This window comes from Dreissena polymorpha, chromosome 8 (assembly GCF_020536995.1).
Source record: "Dreissena polymorpha isolate Duluth1 chromosome 8, UMN_Dpol_1.0, whole genome shotgun sequence".
NCBI classification, from domain to species: Eukaryota; Metazoa; Mollusca; class Bivalvia; order Myida; family Dreissenidae; genus Dreissena; species Dreissena polymorpha.
The window spans coordinates 8,040,627-8,066,831 of NC_068362.1; the positions used below are offsets into that span (position 1 = coordinate 8,040,627).

Consider the following 26,205-nt stretch of genomic DNA (forward strand, 5'->3'; position numbering starts at 1 on the left):
TTAAATTGGCAAAACATGTCGTTTATTGAGAGTTCAACATCAAACTTAGATCGGGAAATACATATCATCAACATATACATATTTAATTATTTACATACAACTTGTATATATAGAAATGTTGGACAAAAACAGCATAATCAGTATAATGATGTTGTCTTAAAAAACACAATTTAAGTACGCAAGATTATAGACAATATAAAACTCAGTGAGCCAGAACATATAAACATGTAAAAATGAATGCAACAGATGTATGCAGTTAAGATACTATTTTAACTTTTAATATTGAAATCCTCTTAACAGATATCTCACGATGTTGAAGCTATTTACACAATTCAGACAGGGATAAACAATCAGGAAATAATTTAGAAAGACCCTGATCAATATGAGGTACACAAGCCATTGCATGGGGCCTACGGATACTTTCCATAGAGATATTATATTTGCTTATTCAAAATGCTTATTTGGAGAAGACGAACATATAAAGGCATGATTTTAAAATTGCATTTCATACTGTATTTCGAATAAAGCACAATAGTTGTATTGTTACCAAATACTTATATTTGTGTTTGGTAATTAACACATACAAGTTAACTAAGATTGTGTTTTTTTCTATGTATCAATTTGATCAACATTTGTCACACAATTTACAAACATCAAGCTATGTTTAGCTATTCAACAACAGAACACACATGTTTCATGCATTCAATAAAAGTAAAATAATAACAACCCCAAGTGTAAGGAATTCTGGTCTTAAAACATTTGCTGAACTTAAACAGTGGGATATTTACAAAAAGAGATGTTTTTCGTCAGAAACACAGTATGCCCCCTATTGCGCCGCTTTGAATTTTTATATATTTTGTTTGACCTTTAACATTGAAGGATGACCTTGAACTTCCACCACTCAAAATGTGCAGCTTCATAGGAACGCCGCTTTGAATTTATTTTTTTGACCTTTGACCTTGAAGGATGACCTTGACCTTGAAATTTCACCACTCATAATGTGCAGTTTCATGAGAACGCGACTTTGATTTTTTTACCTTTGACCTTGCAGGATGACCTTGACCGATGAACTTGACCTTCTACCACTCACAATGTGCAGCTTCATGGGAACGACACGAAATAAAAAAAAAATACCTTTAACCTTGAAGGATGACCTTGACCTCCCTTTTTTTACCACTCAAAATGTTCAGCTTCATGAGAAACACATGGATGCCAAATATTAAGTTGCTATCTTTGGATGCCAAATATTAAGTTGCTATCTTCAATATTGAAAAAGTTATGGCCAATGTTAAAGTTTTTGGACGGACGGACAGACGCCATATATTTGACATTTGACTTTGAAGGATGACCTGGACCTTCACCTCTCACCACTCAAAATGTGCAGCTCCGTGAGATGCATATGCATGCCAAATATCAAGTTGCTACCTTCAATATTGAAAAAGTTATCGCCAATGTTAAAGTTTTCGGACGGACGGACAGACGCCATAAATTTGACATTTGACCTTAAAGGGTGACCTTGACCTTCACTTTTCACCACTCAAAATGTGCAGCTCCATGAGATGCATATGCATGCCAAATATCAAGTTGCTATCTTCAATATTGAAAAAGTTATGGCCAATGTTAAAGTTTTTTTTCCGACAAACGGACGGACGGACATACTGACGGACAGTTCAACTGCTATATGCCACCCTACCGGGGGCATAAAAATGACCCTAATGAAGGCACTGCACTGACAGCAAGTGTGGGATGGTCAACGTGAAAGGTCAAACGCACTGTTACAAAACTAAATCAGATGTAAAATCAGCGTATATACGCACATATATTTATTTAAGTGTTTATTCCAAAAAATCCTTTTAGACTTTAATGTATTTACATATTATGTTGAGATGTAAACACAATTATTAATTTACAAAGCAGACATCTTTGTTTATATTCTTTAAGCAAATAATATTGCTCTCTATTATTACAGATAGAGACAATTGCAATTTTTTACAATTGTTAGCATATGTCAACACTTTCCCTTACTGTGTAATTGACTATTTTGTCTGGTACTGTGCATTATTTTAACAGTTTAATATATATATGAGCATTCACACAGGAAATGTTTGTTTACAAAGGTTTTTACAAACTAAGGTAAACAGTTAGTTTATCTTATACACATGGCAACAATACAAGAATAATTTACATTTAAAATACAAATGTTCTACAGTTGCTTTATGTATATATGGCAAAATATTCCTACACAATATATACAGTGATCAATAAATCTTGATTAAGTTACTCACTTATTAAAGAGGAAACACTCTGGTTATCTTCATGTGCATTAACAAACATGAAGCATAATAAACTATTGTGTCCAAAAACAAAGTTTAACAATTGTGAGCATACATGTCTATGATCTAACAACATAAATTAACAATAATAATTTTTGCCAATTTTCATAAAACTCTTTATTTGTTTTTTGTTTTTTTAATTCTCAGTTTCATTAAAAGCTTTCCCAAACACGCAATAGTCATACTATATTAATTTTACAAACAATATCCATTGAAATCAACAAAGTGGTATTTACAGAATCAATAATTTTAGGTTGATTAAATAATTTTTCCCAGAATGTATTATTATTTAAATAAAATAGTATGCTACTAAACAAGATTCATGATCGAAAACCGACCCGAATGAGCAAATTGACTAGTATTGTTTTCGAAAGGATTAATAGACAGAAAAAGCTGAAGCGTAAAAGTTATAAACCTTTGTGAACAATTCATTAAATTAGCTTATCTATATTATGGGTAAAAACACAAAACTGAAACATATCTAATAACATGAAAATACTCCTTTTTTCAATTTTGTCAAAGTTACCAGCATCATTTTAACAGACTTGACAATCTTAGAATATCTTTGATAAAATTGTTTTTCCCATACATTTACCATTATAAGGATCAAAATATGTAGTGAAAAATTCATTATACAGACAAAGATATTGGATATAAATGCACAATGTGTGCTTTAAAAAAAAACTTAACATGCTATGTTTAACCAAAACTTTCAACATAAAGAGACTGACAGCATAATTCCCATGAAACATTAATTATTGTTTTTCTTTGAATACAACTTGGTTGGTCACATAAAAAATAAAACGTAAACTATTGTTTTTGTTTGAAAACAACTTGGCTGTTACACATACAAAATGTGGCTGTTGACATGACTTTCTGGCTTTCCACTTGAATTGTTGGGATGTGTCATTTTGCCATTTTGAAGTGAACAAGGTCATTCATTTTCACCCGTCATAAAATTCAAAGAGTCAGAGTAAGTGCTAAACAAACCAGGAGGTACGTAGAGACTAGCACATCTAAAAAGTATGTATCTAGTGACTTCATAGGTATGACTGGGGTCAATATGGTAACAACTGCTGCAACAGGCTGTGTTTCTGATTGGATTGTTTGATTTCGTCAAATGGCATCTGAAAAAAAGAAATACTTGTTACTGTAAATGCCAGTATTTCATTTTATTTTTGATACCGATGAAAACAAACAAGAGCACGCACATGACTTGGTATTTCAAAGTTTTACAACTAAGCTGATTTGAATCCATAGAGGAAATAATGGTCCTGAGACTATTTATAAAATAATAATTGATAATACATATTTATATTGAAGTATGACCATTTTATTACCAAACAATTGGGATTAGGATTTGATGAAGATACATTTTGCAATTGGACTCGAATATCTTTTCAGAAGTAGTAAAAAGGGTTTGCCACCATGCACCCACGTTTTACTTTTGTCTCAAAAGTCCACTTATGTAAAAGAAAAAGAACCAAAATACACAAGTAGGCAAGTTCACAGTTTGGCAAATATCTTTGTTTTAATCACACTAGAAGCAATACTTTTTGAGTTTAGACTTGATATAAAAATTCAACAGCTGAATGCACGTATGGACGGACACAGGTAAATCTACATGCACCAACACATCTGTGAACTTAAGGGCATGCTAAAAACATGCACACGACTTGAACACTCACCCGAGGTTCACTCTGAATGATCTTTACAGACCGAGGGTCCTGCACAATGGATATACCAGAATCTTGAGATGATGACTGCCACTGGTTCATGTGCTGTTATGATGTTCACAGAAGGAGGGTTCCACACCATAGAGATGCCAGTAACTCGAGATGATGACTGTTGCTGGTGCAAATGCTTCAAGAACAAGCTAAACGCTTTGATAGCCGGGTTTCTGCAATTAAGAATGTCATGTGTCAATTAAGACAACTATTTTTAAGAATTTACTAGCATTTCATAAAAATTATCAAGTATCAAAATGCGGGTTCAACCCTGGCAACACAATTAATACTCTCTCAAAAAGATATCAACTTTAAAAAAACTAGAGCTTTGTCACAGACGTGACGAACACTCCCACCTGAAGAGCGGATGAAAATAACTTGAAATAGGGAACACCATGCTGAATGTGTAAAACGCACCCATGACCCCGTGACCTAGTTTTTCGCACGGCATGGCCCATGTTCGAACATGGCCTAGAGATCATCTAAATAAAACTTCTGCCCAAGTTTGTTGAAGAGCGGATGATAAGTGCTTGAAATGGAGAGCGGAGACCAAACTAAATGTGTAAAACGCATTAAGTTACCCCATGACCTAGTTTTTGGACCAGCATGGTCCATGTTCGATCATGGCCTAGAGATCATCTATATAAAACGTCTGACCAAGTGTGGCGAAGAGAGGATGATAAGTAATCGAAATAGAGAGCGGACACCAAACTGAATGTGTAAAACGCACTAAGTGACCCCGTGACCATGTTTTTGGCCCGCATGGCCCGTGTTCAAACTTGACCTAGAGATCATCTAGATACAACTTCTGACCAAGTTTGGTGAAGATTGGACAACAACAACTTGCATTAGAGAGCGGACACTTAATACACGGACCGACCGACAAACAGACCGACAGACAAACCGACAGACAGACCGACAAGTTCACTCCTGTATACCCCCCTAAACTAAAAGGCACGAACATCACTGATCCCTCTTCGTAATTCAATGTTAGTTTAAGAACCATATTTACAGTTGATATGGAACCTGATTTTGTAAAGAGTGAAAGAGTCAGATATGTTGGTACCTGCTGAGAAATTGTTTGTTGTTGTTGTTGTGTTGGTTTTGATTTTAATATAACTCTAGATATTAAATTTAAAATGCAAATTTGAGGGTTAAGCTTTAAACTTTTGCATTTTCTTCACAGATAAAGTAGTTTGTGGCTGAACCCTTAAACTTAGATTAGATAAACTGGTCAATTAATTGAAGAGCAGAAACCCCAGTTTGTAGTGGGTTTTTGTGAAAGCTTTATTGCATCAAAAGGTTTAGTCTATTAAGACTGGGTCTTCTGAATGCTTTGCCACAGTGGCCCCTTTTTCAACAGCAAGGTGACTTACCTATTGAGATGCAGAGTTTGATAATGTGAACATCGCTCACTGGGTTTGAACTTGTGAGTATGAGACCTCTGTGAACAGATAGAAAGACCTTAGGGCATCCCAGGAATGTGTCCCTGTAAACCAAATAATTCAATGCATTCTGAAATGGCATCAGTTATATTAGAAGTCAATCAATGTTGTTTGAGTAAAACAATATTTAAGACATACATTATGTTTGAAGGATCTTGATACAAATGGGATATAAACTAAACACTTGATACAAACATAGCCTTCTATATATTGTACACTTGATACAAACATTTTGTGTCCCTCTGGAACCAATATTTATTAAGTTACGTGCAACACTTAAAAGGTGGGACGGACATAAGGAAGGATGAAAGGAAGGACGGGGAGAATTACAGACAAGGACACATGTGTATGCCCGCCCCACTGAGCATGTTCAAGGCAATACAAATGGCGGCTATTATAAATATTTAACACTTACATTAATGATTTGTTTAAGTTAGCAGCCAGGATAGAGTTATATCAATATTAAACACACCCAAACTGTTTAAATTGAAATTTGGAGTGAAACACTGAACATTATAAATGATTAATTACATTTCCGACCTACCTTATTGACGAGGTTATCTTGGCCCCTGGCCAAGAAAGCATGGAGCCCCAGGTTCAGTGTGGCTCCATACTGTGGGTAGGACTGGTTGAGCATTTGCCCCAAGGTCCTGGGCCAGGAAGTGTCACTGGGCGTCTGGGCCCAGCTGACCAGACAGCCTGTTGTTCAGCTAGGTACAGATCTATGATTGCATGGGTTCCTGTAGGAACAGGCTCTTAAACAAAATCCAGGAATTTAAATAAATATTGAAAATAAATGAAGAAAATAATTTCGAAATGAGCTGTAGGCTTTTACATTATTATTTTACTAAATTTAAATATAATTTAACAATACTATTAAAGCATATTTTTCTGCAAGGATAAACTTTTGGTCAGGGGCTAAATTTCGGTCAAAAATATACAAAACTTAATTCCCTGACCTTCTATGGTTGAAATTGATATCAGATCAAGTGCTATTTGCATTTTATTTACTAAGTTTGAACAATTTAAAAGCACATAATTCCCATTTGATGCTAGGAAATTTTTCAGGCACATAAAATACTGAAGTTAATTGTAGCATATGCGCCTCATTCTGGGAAAATAGGGCTTAATGTTTGTGCAGTCTGCAAAGGCTAATCTGGGATACTTTAATAGGACTTAATGTATGTGCAGTCTGCACAGGCTAATCTGGGATGTCACTTTAATAGGACTTAATGTATATGCAGTCTGCACAGGCTAATCTGGGATGACACTTTAATAGGACTTAATGTATATGCAGTCTGCACAGGCTAATCTGGGATGTCACTTTAATAGGACTTAATGTTTGTGCAGTCTGCACAGGCTAATCTGGGATGACAATTTAATATGACTTAATGTATGTGCAGTCTGCACAGGCTAATCTGGGATGACACTTTAATAGGACTTAATGTATGTGCAGTCTGCACAGGCTAATCTGGGATGACACTTTAATAGGACTTTATGTATGTGCAGTCTACACAGGCTAATCTGGGATGACACTTTAATAGGACTTAATTTATGTGCAGTCTACAAAGGCTAATCTGGGATGACAATTTAATAGGACTTAATGTATGTGCAGTCTGCACAGGCTAATCTGGGATGACACTTTAATAGGACTTTATGCATGTGCAGTCTGCACAGGCTAATCTGGGATGATACTTTAATAGGACTTCATGTATGTGCAGTCTGCACAGGATAATATGGGATGACACTTTAAGCACATACACGAAGCCCCATATCCCAGATCAAGGCTCTTACACTAATTGTTGTTCTTGTTGCTGCTTCTGCTGCTACCAGGCCAAAGACAGAGATGAAGCCCCGACGCCAAATCGCCATCCCAAAGCCGGAAATTCCTGACAACAACTGTTGTTGAATTGTGTCAATCGCAGACAGCTAATCTGGAGTAAGATTCACATTATTGGAAAGCAACATATCGAGGTCAGTCACATTAACAGAGGAGTCATGCAGAGCCTGCTCTCTGTTGGATCAGATCGTTGTAGTTAGAGCGACTCGTTCAGAACAATGTGTCGATGCCCAGCTCCGCTGTTGGAAGCATTGATGTAGCTTGGGAGATGTTTATAAGAGGCTTGCTACATGTAGGCTGACGCAAGACAAACTGAATTTCTTTAATTAGTTATTGTATTTGTGCCCAAACTGGGTCGGAATTGTCTTGGACTTTCACTTAAACGACGTTCGTTTTGTTGTCTAATAATGATTGCTAAAAAGGAAATGACAAGCAAACTAAACCCTGATTTTTTTTAGTGACAAATGAATATTCACTGCAACAAATTACTTTACACACCTGTTTTTTAATGCCAAACATTTAATCTATTATTGATATTTAGGATATCACTATTAGAACTCAGAATAGCAATGTATCAATATGTTCGCGCACAAACTTTAAATTGAAATTTTGGTGTTTTAAACCGCGAAACATTCATGGTAAAGTACACTGTGTTGCAAGGTGTGATATTGCAAAGGGCTGAGTTTGAGTTTTGATAAACTTCAGGTTGAGAGTTGAAAGGATTACTGGACCACACAACACAACTGACGTCATTTTTCAAAGTCTTCATTTGCATCGATTCAATGCGAGGACCTTTTGGGCTCTTAGTGGGAAGTGCACATAACAACACCAGACATGTTCACTTTTAGCAACTTGTTTACAATAATAGGCAGAATTCGCGTCTGATGCACACCCCATGTATGTATCTTGCTCTGGGTGTTCACAACCAAGTCATTACTGCCTTTCTATGTCAGCATGGATGTATCGTGCTCTGGGTGTTCACAACCAAGTCATTACCGCCTTTCTTTGTCAGCATGAATGTATCGTGCTCTAAGTGTTCACAACCAAGTCATAACTGCCTTTCTTTCTCAGCATGGATGTATCGTGCTTGAGGTGTTCACGAGGTGTTCACAACCAAGTCATTACTGCCTTTCTTTGTCAGCACGGATGTAGCGTGCTCTGGGTTTTCACAACCAAGTCATTACTGCCTTTCTGTGTCACCATGGATGTATTGTGTTCTGGGTATACACAACCAAGTCATTACTGCCTTTCTTTGTCAGTAACATTGCCAAAAGTCCGTTCTATTATAATATTTTGGCTGCTGAGAGGACAATCTGGGGCAGTCTGTAACCATACTGTCGTCCAAACTATTAACAGAAGTATCACACTATGAAAGCTCACGCTTTTATTGTTCCTTGATTTTCTCCCGTTCAATTTCTGTTTGTCCCATAAAGATTGAAACAAGTTATTGAACTTTTTATTCGTCTGATATTTGTTGTGATGTCCAACAGCAACAACTGACTGTTAGCTTTACCATAACTACTGTTATAACTTTTTTGTCTGTAAAACTCGTCCCTCTCAGGCCCACGCGGAACTCTAGCTTAACAAAACTACCCAGGCTTATGTGTGGACAACTAGACGTGGGCATTGCGTTTGTTCAGAACAGAATCATGCTCAGAATTTCCTGCAGAATGGAGTTGTTCAACGATGCTGACTTTTTGAGTCAGGAGGTCAAGGGGGAGGAGTTAGAAGTCAGGGGAGGGGAATGGCCATTCTGGACTGGGGCTCCTGCAGGCGGGACTCGTGCGGTTGCTGGGCCAACTCGATATCAATGCTGGTGCTCTGCTGAAAACAACAACAACACAGTGGGTGATAGGAACATGTAACGAAATATATTATAATCTATAACAAACTATGCCTCTTGACAGGTTGTGAAGGTTTTCAACAACATGAATTTCTAATCTGGCATTTTATTGGTTCCTTGTCCTTAAAAGTATGAAAATAAATACAATTAAGTCATTTTGTATTAAAACAAGAAAAGTGTTGGCTTATGCTATACTTATCTGAACATTTATATCTATTATCTTTACTCCATTTTCAGAGATGTATTTTCATAAGCCAATATGCGGATCACTAATGTTAGAAAGTGTCGTCCCAGATTAGCATGTGAAATTCACATAAGCTAATAAGGGAAGGTACTTTCTGACTAGACTGGATTTTCATAAAGAGGATTATTTGTTCAATTAAAAATACCTTTAAGAGGAAAGTGTTGTCCATGATTAGCCTGTGTGGACTGCACAGGCTAATCTGTGACAACAATTTAAGCACATGCATAAGGACCCATTTTTCCACATCACAGCTTATTTATCAATATTAGCCAATTTATTGCTGCATAACAAAAAGAAGGAAAACCATCTGGTTAAAAATTTAATATTTTTTAATTGTTTTTATTCTATTAATCACATTACTTTTAGATATGTTTTATTGTTAATATATGTTTCAATAAATGGGAGGCAACAATATTAATATTTAATAATAATATTAATGTCTCACCAATGTTGCAAAAAACATACACACATATTATTTTACCATGGCTTACAGAATCTTTGATGGTTAAAATCTGTTTAAATTCACACTAGAAAACAGTTTTAAAGTCAATCAACATGTAAGTTGTAAGACATAATAACAAGAGGGCCATGATGGCCCTGTATCGCTCCACTGTTTTTTTATGCGAAAAAAATGTGCAATGCGCATATGGGTTGAAATGTACTCAAGCATGTGACTTTCTCTTTCTATCCCTCGTCCCACTGGGCGCTTAAAGTTGGTACGGTGAGCATTTTTATTTTTGGAAAAAGTTACTACCGTGTTAACTAAACAGACTAAAAAGCCCGGGAATTCTTGCACAGGTCCTTTGCTTATAACGTAGGTACATTTATCTCTTCAAAAGATATTGTCGTTTTTTCTATTTCACATATTTTTAGATGCTGAAGATCAAATCTATGCATTTGATTTGAAACAGATTCACAAGACCCATATGAATCAAAATGCCTTAACCCTTTACCAAACGACACATTTTGGACTTTCCCAATTTGAAAGAGGTTGCAGATGACAATTAAATTGTAATGGAATCTGAAGGAAATGATAAGGTAGGGTAAAAATAATTGTGATAAAAGGAGAATTTTTTTATCACAATTATTTATAAAGTCGTCAGCTATAAACCTGTTAAATCCTGTTAGTGTTTGTCAAAGGGTTAATAATCTCTGGTTCCTTCTTAACAGCCTTTCACACATTTATAACAAATACAAAAGTAGCATTTTTCTTTGTAAAGCATCATCTCAAAATATAACAAGGGCTGTGTGTAAAATATGCATGCCCCCTATATGGGCTGTCAGTTGTAGTGGCAGCCATTGTGTGAATACGTTATTTGGCACTGTGACCTTGACCTTTGACCTAAAGACTTACAAATCAATAGGGGTCATCTGCGAGTCATGATCAATGTACCTATGAAGTTTCATGATCCTAGGCGTATTAGCTTTCTTGAGTTATCATCCGGAAACCATTTAACTGTGTAAAGTCACCGTGACCTTTGACCTTGTGACCTGAACGTCAATAGGAGTCATCTGCGAGTCATGATCAATGTACCTATTAAGTTTTATGATCCTAGGCGTAAGCCTTCTTGAGTTATCATCCGGCAACCATTTTTCTAAGTTGAGTCACCGTGACCTTGACCTTTGACCTAGTGACCTGAAAATCAATAGAGGTCATCTGCGAGTCATGATCAATGTACCTATGAAGTTTCATGATCCTAGGCATATGCGTTCTTGAGTAATCATAGAAACCATTTTACTATTTCGGGTCACTGTGACCTTGACCTAGTGACCTAAAAATCAATAGGGGTCATCTGCGAGTCATGATCAATGTACCTATGAAGTTTCATGATTCTAGGCATAAGCATTCTTGAGTTATCATCCGGAAACCATTTTACTATTTCGGGTCACCGTGACCTTGACCTTTGACCTAGATACCTGAAAATCAATAGGGGTCATCTGCGAGTCATGATCAATCTACCTATGAAGTTTCATGACCCTAGGCCTAAGCGTTCTTGAGTTATCATCCGGAAACCATTTTACTATTTCGGGTCACCGTGACCTTGACCTAGTGACCTGAAAATCAATAGGTGGTCATCTGCGAGTCATGAACAAATTTGGTAGAGGACTATTAGATATCACTACATACCAAATTTAGTAGCCCTAGGCTCTATAAATATGAACAAGAAGATTTTTAAAGTTTGCACAAAATAGGCCTTATTTAAGCATAATTATGTTCATTTTTGTGACCCCCGGGGCAGGGTTAAATTTTTCCCCACAGGCATAATTTGAACAAACTAAGTAGAGACCTATTAGATGTCACTACATACCCAATTTGGTAGAAATAGGCCTAATAGTTATGGACAAGAAGATTTTTAAAGTTTGCACAAAATGGGCCCAATATAAGCATATGTTCAATGTTATGACCCCTGGGGAACAGTCAAATTTAATCCCAGGGGCTTAATTTGAGCAAACTTGGTAGAGGACTATAAGATGTAATTACATACCAAACTTGGTAGCCCTATGCCATACTGTTATGGACAAGAAGATTTTTAAAGTTTGCACAAAACAAGCCGTATATAAGCAAATTTTTAATTTTTTTACCCCCTGGGGCTGGGTCAAATTTGACTCCAGGGGCATAATTTGAAGAAACTTGGTTGAGGACTATAAGATGTCACTACATACCAAATTTGTTAGCCCTAGGCCCAATGGTTATGGACGAGAAGATTTTTAAAGTTTTCACAAAATAGGCCTTTTATAAGCAAATTTGCAATTTTTTTACCCCGGGGCAGGGTCAAATTTGACCCCAGGGGAATAATTTGAAGAAACTTGGTAGAGGACTATAAGTTGTCACTACATACCAAATTTGGGAGCCCTAGGGCCTATGGTTATGGACAAGAAGATTTCTAAAGTTTTCACAAAATAGGCCTTAAATAAGCATATTTTCAATTTTTTGACCCCCGGGGCAGGGTCAAATTTGACCCCCAGGGGCATAATTTGAAGAAACTTGGTAGAGGACTATAAGATGTCACTACATACCAAATTTGGTAGCCCTAGGCCCAATGGTTATGGATAAGAAGATTTTTTAAGTTTTCACAAAATAGTTCTTATATAAGCAAAATTTTCAATTTTTTGACCCCCAGGGCAGGGTCAAATTTGACCCCAGGGGCATAATTTGAAGAAACTTGGTAGAGGACTATAAGATGTCACTACATACCAAATTTGGTAGCCCTAGGCCCAATGGTTATGGACAAGAAGATTTTTAAAGTTTTCACAAAATAGGCCTTATATAAGCAAATTTTCAATTGTTGACCCCCCAGGGCAGGGTCAAATTTGACCCCAGGAACATAATTTAAACAAATTTGGAAGAGGTTCATCCCAGGAACATTCCTGAGAAATTTCATCAGAATTGGACCAGTAGTTTAGGAGAAGATGTTTAAAGAAAAAGTTAACGCATGGACGGACACACGCACACACGCACGACGGACACAAGACCATGACATAAGCCTCGCTGGCCTCTGGCCAGTGGAGCTAAAAATACATAAAACATTAAACAACTTAAGGGCAACAGCTCACTGCTGGTGCAGATCTACAGTTCTCTCCCTTGTTAGTTTCAGCTAAAATGTCCTTCATGTTGCAATACGAGGACATTGAAAGGCTGTGTCACCCTCACATCGCTGGACTTTGATTTGGCTGAGCCTTTCACTATTCCTTTGTCTTTTGTGTTTAGTAGTTGCTGTAACATTGAGAAAACCAATATGAATTCTTTTGAACTAGTAAATAAGTAATACACCAGCAATTTTGTTGACAAATTGAAAAAGTATCTGTACCACACCAATGGGGAGAATTAGCGTAATAATATCAAACATCGGGAAAATTATATCTTTTAATTCGGGAATTATAGGTATTTTTAATTGCATGGAACTTAATTGCACAAATCCAATCAAAATATATTCCTTGACATGCGTTTTTGTTGAAATGTTCAGTTTCAGTGCTCATTTTATTAGTCCACTTGAATATAAGGAAGTGCCTATTACGTGTGCTTTATAAAGATGGAAAGAAAAGGCTTTTTTTTTCACATACACCTTGGAGTAAAAATTATGTTACAGGCCATTTGCCCTTAATTACTATCATATTACAATACTAGTTTGCCTGTACTTTGATGACGCCCATGAATCTATATTTTCACAGTTACCAATAACAAAACAATATTTTGTCCAAGTTATTTTAAACATTAACTGTGTTTGATATGATATTTTGTGAACAAAATACGGCTTGAAATTTTCAATGTTGTGAAAAAATGAGTAGCCAACTCTTTAAAAATGGCAAACTATGTAAAATTTGGAAATTGTGAGCTACCATTAGAATTGCTCAATATGTATGTTAAATTTGCATTTATATGTACACCGATGTCTCAATTACCAGTTTTTAATCATAGTGGTTTTTATACCATATTTGGTCTAATCAGAATTTACAAATACCAACAGATTGGAAGCAGACTAAACTTGAGCCATATTCCGGACAACTGGGCTAAATGAATATGTATATTACCACATTAGCCTGTACAGTCCACACAGGCTAACTTGAGACGACACTTTCTACCAAGACATGATTTTTGTTTAGAAATAATTTCTTTAAAGCGAAAATTTCCTCAAAAATGGAAAGCATTATCCCTGATAATTCTGGGTGCGCACTGCACAGGCTAATATGTGGATGGTACATAACATTCATTAAGCACCCTTTTCCCAGAACAAGGCTCACCTGGTATTATCTAGTATAACTCGTAGGGGGACTTACTTTGAGCCTCATTCTGTGAAAACAGGGCTTTATAAATTGTGCACTAAGTGTCTGCCCAGATAAGCCTATACAGCCACACAGGCTTATCAGGGACAACACTTTCGGCTAGAAACATTTCTTTTACTTTACCTTCAATTGGGAATTTTAGGAAGTTGTTTGGGAAAAAAACATAGTTCCAGCATTTGGTATGGGGCCGATTTTGGCCCCTATAGTTAACAAAAAAACAATAACACAGTATGCACATCAAGAACTTAACACCTCCTTGCAAACAGGCTCTATAGAACCAAGGCATTCAAAGCTTAACTAAATATTTCACAACTTTATACAAACTCAACACTGTAAACATGATACATAAAAGAAAAGACACAATGTTAACTTCTATGAAATCATATCATATTTTTGTCCACTTCATATTTAGCATTTTTAATACAGAGGTAACACTGTAAAACTATTATTATGCGTTTGGGGCTATTTTTTGTTGATTTTAAGGTTTTACCAATCCACAAATTTATCACAAACACACGGGAAATGAACTGACACAAATTCCTCATTTATTTTTCCAAACTGAGTAATCCACACATTAACTAATAATATGTCCATGAAATACTTTTGTAAGCACCAAAATTTGATGAAGAGAAATATCAATGATTTTGCAATATACAAACAATTTAAGAGGATACTTTACCATATGTAATATACAAACAATTTAAGAGGATATTTTACCATATGTACAATATACAAACAATTTAAGAGGATATTTTACCTTATGTAAATTCATTATGTTCTTTACCACCTCATCTTTTTGCATTCTTAATAAACAGGAAATACACAAGACCTGGTTTATTTATGGGTCTGTAAAACGGACCCATACCCGAAGCATTTTATTTGTTTTTAAATAAGTGCCTTACATGTATTAAAATTACAGTGCTTTCAACAGGAATTTTTTCAGAGCCCCCGGGCCATGGGGTGGGGGGAGGGAGGGCTGCACCCTACATATGTGGGTTTGTTTTTTTTCAGAGTGAAATGACGTTATGACGGTGCGTTATGACTCTTCAAGAAAAAACAGCAATAAAGTCATTAATAACGAGATTTAACAAAAATTGTTTTAACACTTTTCTGCATAGATACCCATAATCCCGTCTCGATTGATTCCTTAATACATCCGTATGAAACCATACTTTTTACCTATTACTGCCAACTTACTACTTTTACCGTTGCTACTCATTACCCGATACTCCCGTATAATCCATTATTAAAAGGACATTCTGATAAATATTTGCAATAAAAGTGCTCAAAATTTCCAAGAAACACAAACATTCACCATTTTTTTGTCAAATTTTGGCATATATGATTCTGTGTAAAGATGTAAAAAAAACGTCCAATCGGGGCGTTTTTTTCCCACTAAACACGCGTAAATTGCCTGACGTGATATTCCCGTTTTTATGCATTATAATTATTATATCTCAATCAAATTTCACTTAGATCTATAAAAGTAAATAACTATCGTAATATGATTTAATTCATATAATTTGATATATTAGAAAGAATGATATTAAATTAGTTTTTCCCAAATCAATTGACTTTCACAGGAAAATATTCCAAACCCACAATGGCATTTTTTCCCAAAATGACAAAGAAAAGGTCTGACAAAGGGTCTATGTTACCTTCTGCGTAGTCAGGTCATTCTTGTCCACCACATCCTCAGCATCGTTGTCCTGACTCAGCAGCGACTGTAGCAGCAGAATAGCTTGATGTATTTCTTGTATGTATATATAAGAACTCAAACAATTTTATAAAAAATGTAATTAACACACACACGTTTATATAAATGTAATGAAAATCAATAACAAATGTTCAACAGCATAAAACATGGCAAATTAATAAATCTTACATAAAGTGTTACCTTTCTGTAAACATTGCAAACAATATCAATATATACTTCTCCAAAGATTACTTAAACAATTTCATATTTTATAAAAAAATATATTCATCCATATACATTTCTTACATGGCATGGTGTTTATAGAAATGAAAGTCTAAAAATAGTCTCAGTTGCTATGTACATGTGCATATATGTACAAATATAACATATTCAGTTGAAATGCTTTGTTTTTTGCATGCAAGAACTTTAGTTTACAAGAACTAAATTTTAGGACCATAATGACACAAACGTTATAACAACATAAAATAATATGCATTAGATCTAATGTTCAAACAAAAACCCTCACATTGTGTTATCAGATAATACTTTGTGTACATAAATCATTTGTATCTTTAACTACACACTTAATGTTGTATTTTAACATCACACACTACACTGTTCTTATGCTGAACAACACACTGTCATTGAAATATTAATCACTAATTAAAACTAATACATACATGTATACACTATTCCACTCTGAACACCAGGATGTCATCGTCCCTGAACAGTCCCACAATGATGGATGATGTTGTGCTGCTGTAGCAGACTGACACTCCATTCCTCACCCGTGTAGCCAGAGTGGTCAGCATACTCTCCCCCTTCCAGTCCACCTGTACAGGGCAGGTCAGCCATCCACAGACCAGCACCTGGCCTGCAGGAGTCACATGTAGACCATATGGGTATCGTAGTTTTGGGTCTGTCAATGTAGCCAGGAGTGTTCCATCCCTGGCCAGGGTGAGAAGCTTGCTCTGCCTGATGATGTACAGCCTGTCCCCTGTGGGACTCACAGCACACCTCACTACTGCAAAACAGAGTAACATCAAGATATTGAATTACTGCCAATGTTAAATAATCTTATTAAACATACTGCAGTGATATTGTATTATGCATATGTTGTTATAATAGGCCTTTACACATCTAAAATATATGCATACATTTTAATGATTCAATAGTTAAGTGTGACATTAAACTTCAGTAGCAGAGCTATTGTGTTAACATTTGACATGTTGAAATGCGACTGGTAAAATAAGAATTGAAGCAAAATTACACAGATGGAAACAATAACATTCATGAAAACAATTACACAGTTCAATCAATTTGTGTATATTTTGAATGTTTCTATATGCAACAATTATAGCTTCTCCACACATGTATACATGTGATAGCAATGTACTGACACAAGTGAAATTGACAAAAGCAGACATATTTCATATATGTGCAGTGTATTGCTTTTATTTGTGATTTAAAGTGTTTATAACAAGTGAACTAATATTTCAAACAACATATATTGACGTTTTTCAATCTAGTTTATTTCCAAACACCTTACAACAGCAAAATGTTTTAATGACTTATTATAATTAATACATATATTTGAACACTTCTTAAAATCAAACAACAACAATTTAAAGAGTACCCATTTAATACAATGTAATGAAATTGTTCAATGTATAAAACATATTGCACTGTACAGTAAGACGCCAGCCACACAAATGAACACCAGGTCAATAAGTGTCTCTTTCCCAGGAACTCAGTTTCTATTTATAGACATGTCATGTAGTCACAGTCAAAGTACTTCATTACTCATGTTTATAAATCAATAATTCTGAACCTTCTTTTGGCTACTGTAGCATTCAAAGGGCACATATGAATTATAGAATAATTACTTTATAATACATCAGAGGGTTTTCTACTATGTAAAAATAGCCTTAAAATGGACCCGATCCCAAACCAATATTGTAAAAAAATATTCTTAATTAAAAAAAAATAAAATATTTTTATTTGTAGAAAGAAGTGTCTAAAGGTAAAGGCCTGATGTGTCGATATTTGTTGATAAACAAATCTGATTCGGTCCATTAAGTCGAAAAAAAATCCCAAATTTGCCATTTTATCTCTTCAACAAATCCCAATTTAACCAGACATCCTTTTCTTAAAATGGCTAGAAAACCCCTGTACATAATACGAATGTTATCAGGATGAATCCACCATGATTCTTACCTCTATAATTATCTGATTTATTTTCATAGAGTTTGCAGACTAGTTTGCCATTCAGAGTGTACTTGTACAGAGCAGTACCAGATGCAATAAACAGGTCTCCTTGATGGTGGGCAATACAATCACAAGGATGTTGTAATTTAAGCTTCCTGCCTTTGGCGAGTTGGCTCTGGCTTACTGTGATAAACTGGACCTCAACATTCATAGCCACTGCAACCTCACTGGGTGTGATCTGACATATGCCCAATGGCTTAGCAGTCACATCCCAGTGACTCACCACCTGGTAGTGCTGGTTCAGAAGCTTGACTCTCTTATTATCGTTATCTGCAACCAGGACCTGTCCATCTGGGAGAGCACATATGCCTGTGATATTACATGAATGTGAATCACTTGGTATTCTCACATTGTGCACTGACTTCCGCTGGACGTTAAACGCCTTGCCTGACTTTCCTAGCAGAGTCAATGCTTGCTGTATTATATGCTTACATTTTATGCTGGCTATAAGGCAGAGCTCCTTATTATCTCCAATGTTCTGAACGATTTCATGGAATTGCGACAAGTCATAGTGAAGACTTGTGCATTTATGAATAGAACTTGTAACTGACCCTTTTATGCTTATAACTTCATCTTTCATCTCGTTAAGTTCCTTCGCAGTAATATTATTGAATTCATTCACGATAGAAACAACATTCCTACACATCTCTTCTTTTAAATATTGCTCATTTACGCCTGATGTACCCACAGAATTGTTATCACATTCATCTATATAAGTATTTAAATTGCCACACATTTGCTCTATCATAACTTCCCTATGTTCCTTGTATGTTCTCTGCAATGACTGAATGCTGGCCTCCTGACTGATTTGCAGGGTTTTAATTTCCCCCAGGACAGTTTCCAGCTCCACTGACAGCCTCTCTAAGCCTGTGGGCTGCGAGTTGGTCAGCTCTGAAATCTGGGTCACTTTTCTGCACTGGCTGAAATAAACAATCAATACATGTTTATTCCAAGGAATAGTCAGTGATATCATGTAATGCTTCAAACAAGTATAAAGTCTCAAAAAAAACATACATGGACAATAAATTAACGCTTCTTGGGCTTAATATGGTGGTATATAGATTGGCACTTTTCCATCCATCTGTCATATATAACTCAACATGTATTCCTGCAACTTTACAAGTACAGTAACCAGGCATGTGAGCTTAAATGCGCACTTCTATATGTTGTTTCTGTTGTTTTCATCATAATTGTAGTAATTTCTCATATTTATACAAAAATGACATTTTAAATATGTGTAGAATGTAAAATAAACAGTATTGCTACAAGAGGACTTACACTTTACATAAATATTTATCATTGTATAATTTTACCCACATGCATAGTTTGATATGTCTTTTTTCAACATACCCAGAGTTATGGCCCCTGAAATCACATTTAAAATTGTGTTTTGAGTAACTCAAAGAGTACAGCTGATAGAGGGATGAACTATTCTTAAAGCATTACCCACGATGTGAAATTATGCATCTTGATATTTTTTAATTTTATTTTTTACATAAGATTTATGTGACAATCCCTTTAACAAAACGATATTTGTTCAATTGTGAAAATTAGCGTTACACAAATAGAGGGATACTTCTACAGTAACATAATCGTCAGGCTAACATGTGCAACTCCATATATTTGTTCATAATTGTTTGACATTAGTGCAGTTGTGGGACAAATTGGATTGTAGAGGTATCCATGTACTAAGAATACATTTTTAGTAGTTTATATTGTTTTCAGTTTTAGTGTCATTGTACACCTTGACCACACTATCCATAATAACACATGCAAAAAAAGATCATTAATGCTCTTCCATCCAACTAAAACAAGCATGACGTATATTTAAAGTCTATTCCAAAACTCAGTATGTACAATCTAGCCTGTGATGAGCGACATATGACATGCAACCTGGTCTCCTATCTCCCAATATGTGTTGTTGTTATTTAACCTATTGTGATTATTTTGCTTTTGTTGTTGTCACGTGATCTATTCGTGGAAAAGTAAAGACGCCATTGTTAAATGTTTGAATGGTCAGGTTAGCGTGTGCAACTCCATATGTTTGTTCAAAATGTTCATTATTATTCTTGAATTATCACCCAGAAACCATTTTACTATTTCAAGTCACTGTGACCTTGACCTTTGACCTAGTGACTTGAAAATCAATAGGGGTCATCCGCCAGTCATGATCGATGTACCTATGAAGTTTTATGATCCTAGGCGTAAGCTTTCTTGAGTTATCATAAAAAAAACATTTTTCTAAGTTGAGTCACCATGACCTTGACCTTTGACCTAGTGACCTGAAAATCAATAGGGGTCATCTGCGAGTCATGATCAATGTACCTTTGAAGTTTCATGATCCTAGGCATAAGTGTTCTTGAGTTATCATCCGGAAACCATTTTACTATTTCAAGTACTGTGACCTTGACCTTTGACCTCGTGACCTGAAAATCAATAGGGGTCATCTGCCAGTCATGATCAATGTACCTATGAAGTTAAATGATCCTAGGCCTAAGCGTTCTTGAGTACCCTTTCTTCTTCGAAGCGGGGCAGATAAAAATGTGCATGGCTGTAGGTCAAAGCATGCTCTAAGTATCATTTGGAAATGATTGGTCTACAAACCAAACAACAAACGGACCAAAGGAAAAATGCAAATTAAAATAACCCCAAATCTTAGAGGAGGTCCTCTATTTCTTAATAAAGTGTCAGTATTAACAATCTAGCCTGCCTTGAGCAGCTTATGACATGCAACCTGGTCTACTATTTTTTAATAAGTATATTTGTAATTTAACCAATTGTGATTATGTTGCTTTTGTTGTTGTCACTTGATCTATTCACGGACAAGAAAAGACGCCATTGTAAAAATGTGTTTAAGAAGGATCCAAGAGATTGGTCTATTGTATATATATTTGTGATATTGACATTTCTTACAGTAGCAAGTCTAAAGTCAATGATTTCTTTAAAAATTGGGAAATACACATGTATGAATAATATTTTGCAATTAACTTTATACTACACACAATAAAAGCAAGTGTTCTGCGGTCGGAGACATATGCCCACTTATTGTGACAGTGACCTTAACCTTTGACCTAGTGACCCTAATTTTGATAGGGGTCATCTACTGTTCAAGATCAATGCACATGGGCAATACAAGAGCACCGCCTTGCGGGTGCTGACCGCTCATCTATTTTCTTTTTAACGGTGAAGGGACTCTCATTTTCAATCACAAAGGAGGGAGGGGTGGAGTGAAGAGGGGTGTATAGTGTGGGGGTGTGGACATTTATTACATTATTTTCTAAAAATGCGGAACAAAAATGAAAAAAAACAACAAAAAAAACATGGGGGTGGGGGGTGGGGGGATTCTTGGGTGCGATGGTTGGACGGTATTTCAAACATAAAATAATAAAAATAAATATTTGTGTTTTTTAACCGTTTAAAAAAATGAAATTTGGGGGGGGGTATAGTGTGAGGGTGTGGTGGTCATTTGTGAGATGATCTTAAAAAAAAAAATAGGAGGGGGATTCGGGGGGGGGGGGAAGGGCACGGGGGATGGTTTGGGTGGAGTCTATTGTGGTATGTCAGGTAAGAGTAGTTTTGTCAAAGTATCAATCAAATCTAATCATAAATAAAGAAGTTATGGCAATTTTAGCAAAATTTAATAATTTTACCTTGAGAGTCAAGGTCATTCAAAGGTCAAGGTAAAATTCAACTTGCCAGGTACAGTAACCTCATGATAGCATGAAAGTATTTGAAGTTTGAAAGCAATAGCCTTGATAGTTAAGAAGTAAAGTGGATCGAAACACAAAATTTAACCATATATTCAAAGTCAAAAAAGGGCCATAATTCCGTAAAAATGACAACCAGAGTTATGCAACTAGTCGTTTTACTGTACCCTTATGATAGTTAATAAGTGTTGCAAGTATGAAAGCAATAGCTTTGATACTGTACGAATAAAGTGGACCTAAACACAAAACTTAACCAAATTTTCAATTTTCTAAGTATAAAAAGGGCCCATAATTCTGTCAAAATGCCAGTCAGAGTTTCATTACTTTGCCTGCACAGTCCCCTTATGATAGTTAGTAAGTGTTGCAAGTATGAAAGCAATAGCTTTGATACTTACGGAATAAAATGGATCTAAACACAAAACTTAACCAAAATGTTCAATTTTCTAAGTATAAAAAGGGCACATAATTCTGTAAAAATGCACGCCAGAGTTATCTAACTTCGCCTGCCTAGTCCCCTCATGATAGAAAGTAAGTGTACCAAGTTTGAATGCAATAGCATTGATACTTTCTGAGAAAAGTGGACCTAAACGCAAAACTTAACCAAAATTTTCAATTTTCTAAGTATAAAAAGGGCACATAATTCTGTCAAATTGCACGCCAGAGTTATCTAACTTTGCCTGCCCAGTCCTTTCATGATAGTAAGTAAGTGTACCAAGTTTGAATGCAATAGCATTGATACTTTCTGAGAAAAGTGGACCTAAACGCAAAACTTAACCGGCCGACGCCAAGGTGATGACAATAGCTCATAATTTTTTTCCAAAAAATAGATGAGCTAATAAAGCCAATCGGTCGATTCGTTGACGAATTATTGATCAGAAACGCTTTTCCCACTTATTGTGCCAGTGACCATGTCCTTTGACCTAGTGACCCCAATTGTGAGAGGGGTCATCTACTGTCCAAGGCCAATGGACATAACAAGTATCAAGCCAATTGGTGAATCAGTTTACCAGTTTTTGATTAAAAACTATTTGACATTTAGTGCGTAACTAATTTCAATAGGGCTCATGTACTGTCCAAGATTAATGTACATGAAAAGTATCAAGTAGGCTAGTGACCATTGACTTAGTAACCTCAATTTTGATAAGGGTCATCTACTGCCCAAGGCAAATGCACATGTGAAGTATCAAGTTAATCAGTCAATTCGTTGATGAGATAGTAATCAGAATCCACTTATTGTGATAGTGACCTTGACCTTTGATCAAGTGACCTCAATTTCGATAGGGGTCATTTACTGTTCAAGGCCAATGCAAATGTGAAGAATCAAGCCAATCTGTCAATTTGTTGAAGAATTATTGATCAGAAACGTTTTTCACACTTAGTGTTATAGTAACCAAGACCTTTGACCTAGTGATCCCAATTTCAAAAGGGGTCATGTACTGCCCAAGGCCAATGCAGAAGCGAAGTATCAAGCCAATCGATTAATTTGTTGATGAGTTATTGATTGGAAACCATTTCCACACAAAGTGTTATAGTCACCTTGACCTTTAACCTAGTGACCCCAATAGGGCTCATGTACTTTCCAAGGCCAATGCGTATGTGAAGTATCAAGCTAATCAGTCAAACAAGAGGCACATGAGGGCCTGAATTGCTCTACTGCTATAAACACTGTTGAAGTTTGGAAAGAATAAGATAGAAACTGTGTACTTTAAATCGCGCAAACAATGCTAATTTTCTCAAATTCAAGGGGAGATTAATGTGTACTTATTTCTCCGATACTGCTCATATTCAATATGGTTCAAGTCCTCATTGATATAAAGAAACTGTGCAAATTAGGTAATAATTGGGTGAAAACTGTGGAATTAATTGTGTAAACAAGCCGAATTTCAAAATTTTCTCATATTTAAGGGGAAGTCATTCTGGACTTATTACTTCGATATTGCTCTTTTTACGAAAGGGTTTGAGTCCTCATTGATACAAAGACACTGTGCAAGTTTGTCAAGAATTGGATGAAAATTATGGACTTTATCACATAAAAAACTGATTTTTTTTTTCTCAAATTTAAGCGGAGATAATTCTGGACTCCGATAACTCCGATATTGCTCATTTTCAATAGGTTTTGACTCATCATTCAGATAAAGACACTGTGCAAGTTGGGAAATAATTGGATGAAAACTTTGGACTTTATTGCGCAAACAAGCCTTATTTCACAATTTTCTCAAACTCAAGGGGAGATAATTATGGACTTTTTACTCTGATGTAACCCATTTTCAATAGGGTTCGAGTCCTCATTAATATAAAGACACTGAACAAGTTTGAAAATGACGAAAACCACTCCATGACATAAGCTCTTCAGGCCTTCGGCCAGTAGAGCTAATAATTGATAAGCTATTGATCGGTAACCATTTTCACTCTTTGTATCATAGTGAACTTGACCTTTGACCTAGTGAACCCAATATTATTAGGGGTCATCTACTGTCCAAGGCCAATGCACATGTGAAGTATCAAGCCAATCAGTCAATTTGTTGACGAGGTATGATCTGAAAGGATTTTCACACTTAGTGTTATAGTGACCTTGACCTTTGACATAGTGATTCCAATAAGGGACATCTACTGTCGAACGCCAAGCACATGTGAAGTATCAAACCAATCGGTCAATTGATTGACAAGTTATTGATCAGAAACGAACTGGTCTACCGACATTCAGACTGATCTACCGACAGACATCCAGTAAAACAATATACACAATCAATAGGAGCCTTAAAGTAACCACCTGATCTACTCTTTATAACAATCGATAGAGCCCTTAAATCAATCGCATGTACTAGTCTTTCTAACAATTCATAGGGTCCTTAAGGCAATCATATGCACTACTCTTTATAACAACACATAGGGCCCTTAAGTATCAAACCAATCGGTCAATTGATTGACAAGTTATTGATCAGAAACGAACTGGTCTACCGACATTCAGACTGATCTACCGACAGACATCCAGTAAAACAATATACACAATCAATAGGAGCCTTAAAGTAACCACCTGATCTACTCTTTATAACAATCGATAGAGACCTTAAATCAATCGCATGTACTAGTCTTTCTAACAATTCATAGGGTCATTAAAGTAAACACCAGATCTACTCTTTATAACAATCAATAGGGCCCTTAAATCAATCGCATGTACTAGTCTTTCTAACAATTCATAGGGTCCTTAAAGTGACCACCTGCTCTACTCTTTATAACAATACATAGGGTCCTTAAATCAATCGCATGTACTAGTCTTTCTAACCATTCATAGGAGCCTTAAAGTAACCACCTGCTCTACTCTTTATAACAATCGATAGGGCCCTTAAATTAATCGCATGTACTAGTCTTTCTAACAATTCATAGGGTCCTTAAGGCAATCATCTGCTCTTCTCTTTATAACAATGGATAGGGCCCTAAATCAATCGCATGTACTAGTCTTTGTAACAATTCATAGGGTCATTAAGGCAATCATCTGCACTACTCTTTATAACAATACATAGGGCCCTTAAATCAATCGCATGTACTAGTCTTTCTAACAATTCATAGGGTCCTTAAGGCAATCATCTGCTCTACTCTTTATAACAATGGTTTGCATAGATAAATTACCTTGTGCAGCATGAGGAAACAACATCTGCATATGGTAGAGAAGTGTCAGAGCATCATGAATAAATTATGTGCGACCTTGTTGCAAACAATATCAAATGGCAATTTGCAACATTTTAAATTAATTTCATAAACCATTTCCAAAAATTAGAAAGAAAGTTTAGTCTTAAAATTACATAGTATTTCATTTTTTTAACAAAAACTTTGGGGAAAATGTGTTTGTTAAAATACTATTTATCAAAATTGACAACTTGACAATTCTTATTTCTCATTTAAATTGTGATACAGTTCATTGATATCTACACTCTTATATGTGCCAAAGTATTTCAGCAATACCTGTGATTTTTGAAGGCACACTTTGTGCAGCACAGCTGACTGTGGTCATCACATAACATTTCAATTGTGTCGTCCTTGTGCGCTTCACACTTTAATAGAAATTCCACCATTTTCATGTCATTCCTTCCATAAGTTGAATGTTTTTGAAACCACTTATCATGCAACTGAATACATTTTCCACAATAAAGTTTCGAACATGTTTTGCAGTAAAAATCTGCATTTGCTTGCTCTTCGCATGACGAACAAATAAAATCCTTAACTTCATCAGAGCCTATGGCAAGAGAAGCGTTATAAAATGCTGCCATTTTCGTAATTGACTTAGCACTTTTTGAACTGAACATAAACCAACTTAACTGTCAA

The 26,205-nt window shown here is 35.8% G+C and overlaps 1 protein-coding gene across 4 annotated transcripts; it reads right to left on the reverse strand.

Annotated features, from left to right (window-relative positions):
- LOC127842466 (uncharacterized) lies at positions 1-26,205 on the reverse strand. Of its 4 annotated transcripts, XM_052371994.1 has the most exons (11): positions 25,846-26,205; positions 18,128-19,098; positions 16,591-16,934; positions 15,873-15,938; positions 12,988-13,147; positions 7,300-9,169; positions 6,050-6,260; positions 5,437-5,549; positions 4,022-4,233; positions 1,426-3,460; positions 1-1,231 (listed from the first exon to the last, which is right to left on the reverse strand). In XM_052371994.1, exons 1-3 carry the CDS (start codon positions 26,184-26,186, stop codon positions 16,600-16,602), a joined length of 1,647 nt encoding a protein of 548 aa, XP_052227954.1. In that variant the 5' UTR covers positions 26,187-26,205; the 3' UTR covers positions 1-1,231; positions 1,426-3,460; positions 4,022-4,233; positions 5,437-5,549; positions 6,050-6,260; positions 7,300-9,169; positions 12,988-13,147; positions 15,873-15,938; positions 16,591-16,599. The 4 variants fall into 4 exon arrangements, with proteins under 4 accessions (XP_052227954.1, XP_052227953.1, XP_052227955.1 ...); XM_052371993.1 differs by having other exon boundaries at positions 1-3,460; positions 7,300-9,166; XM_052371995.1 differs by having other exon boundaries at positions 1-3,460; positions 4,022-4,196.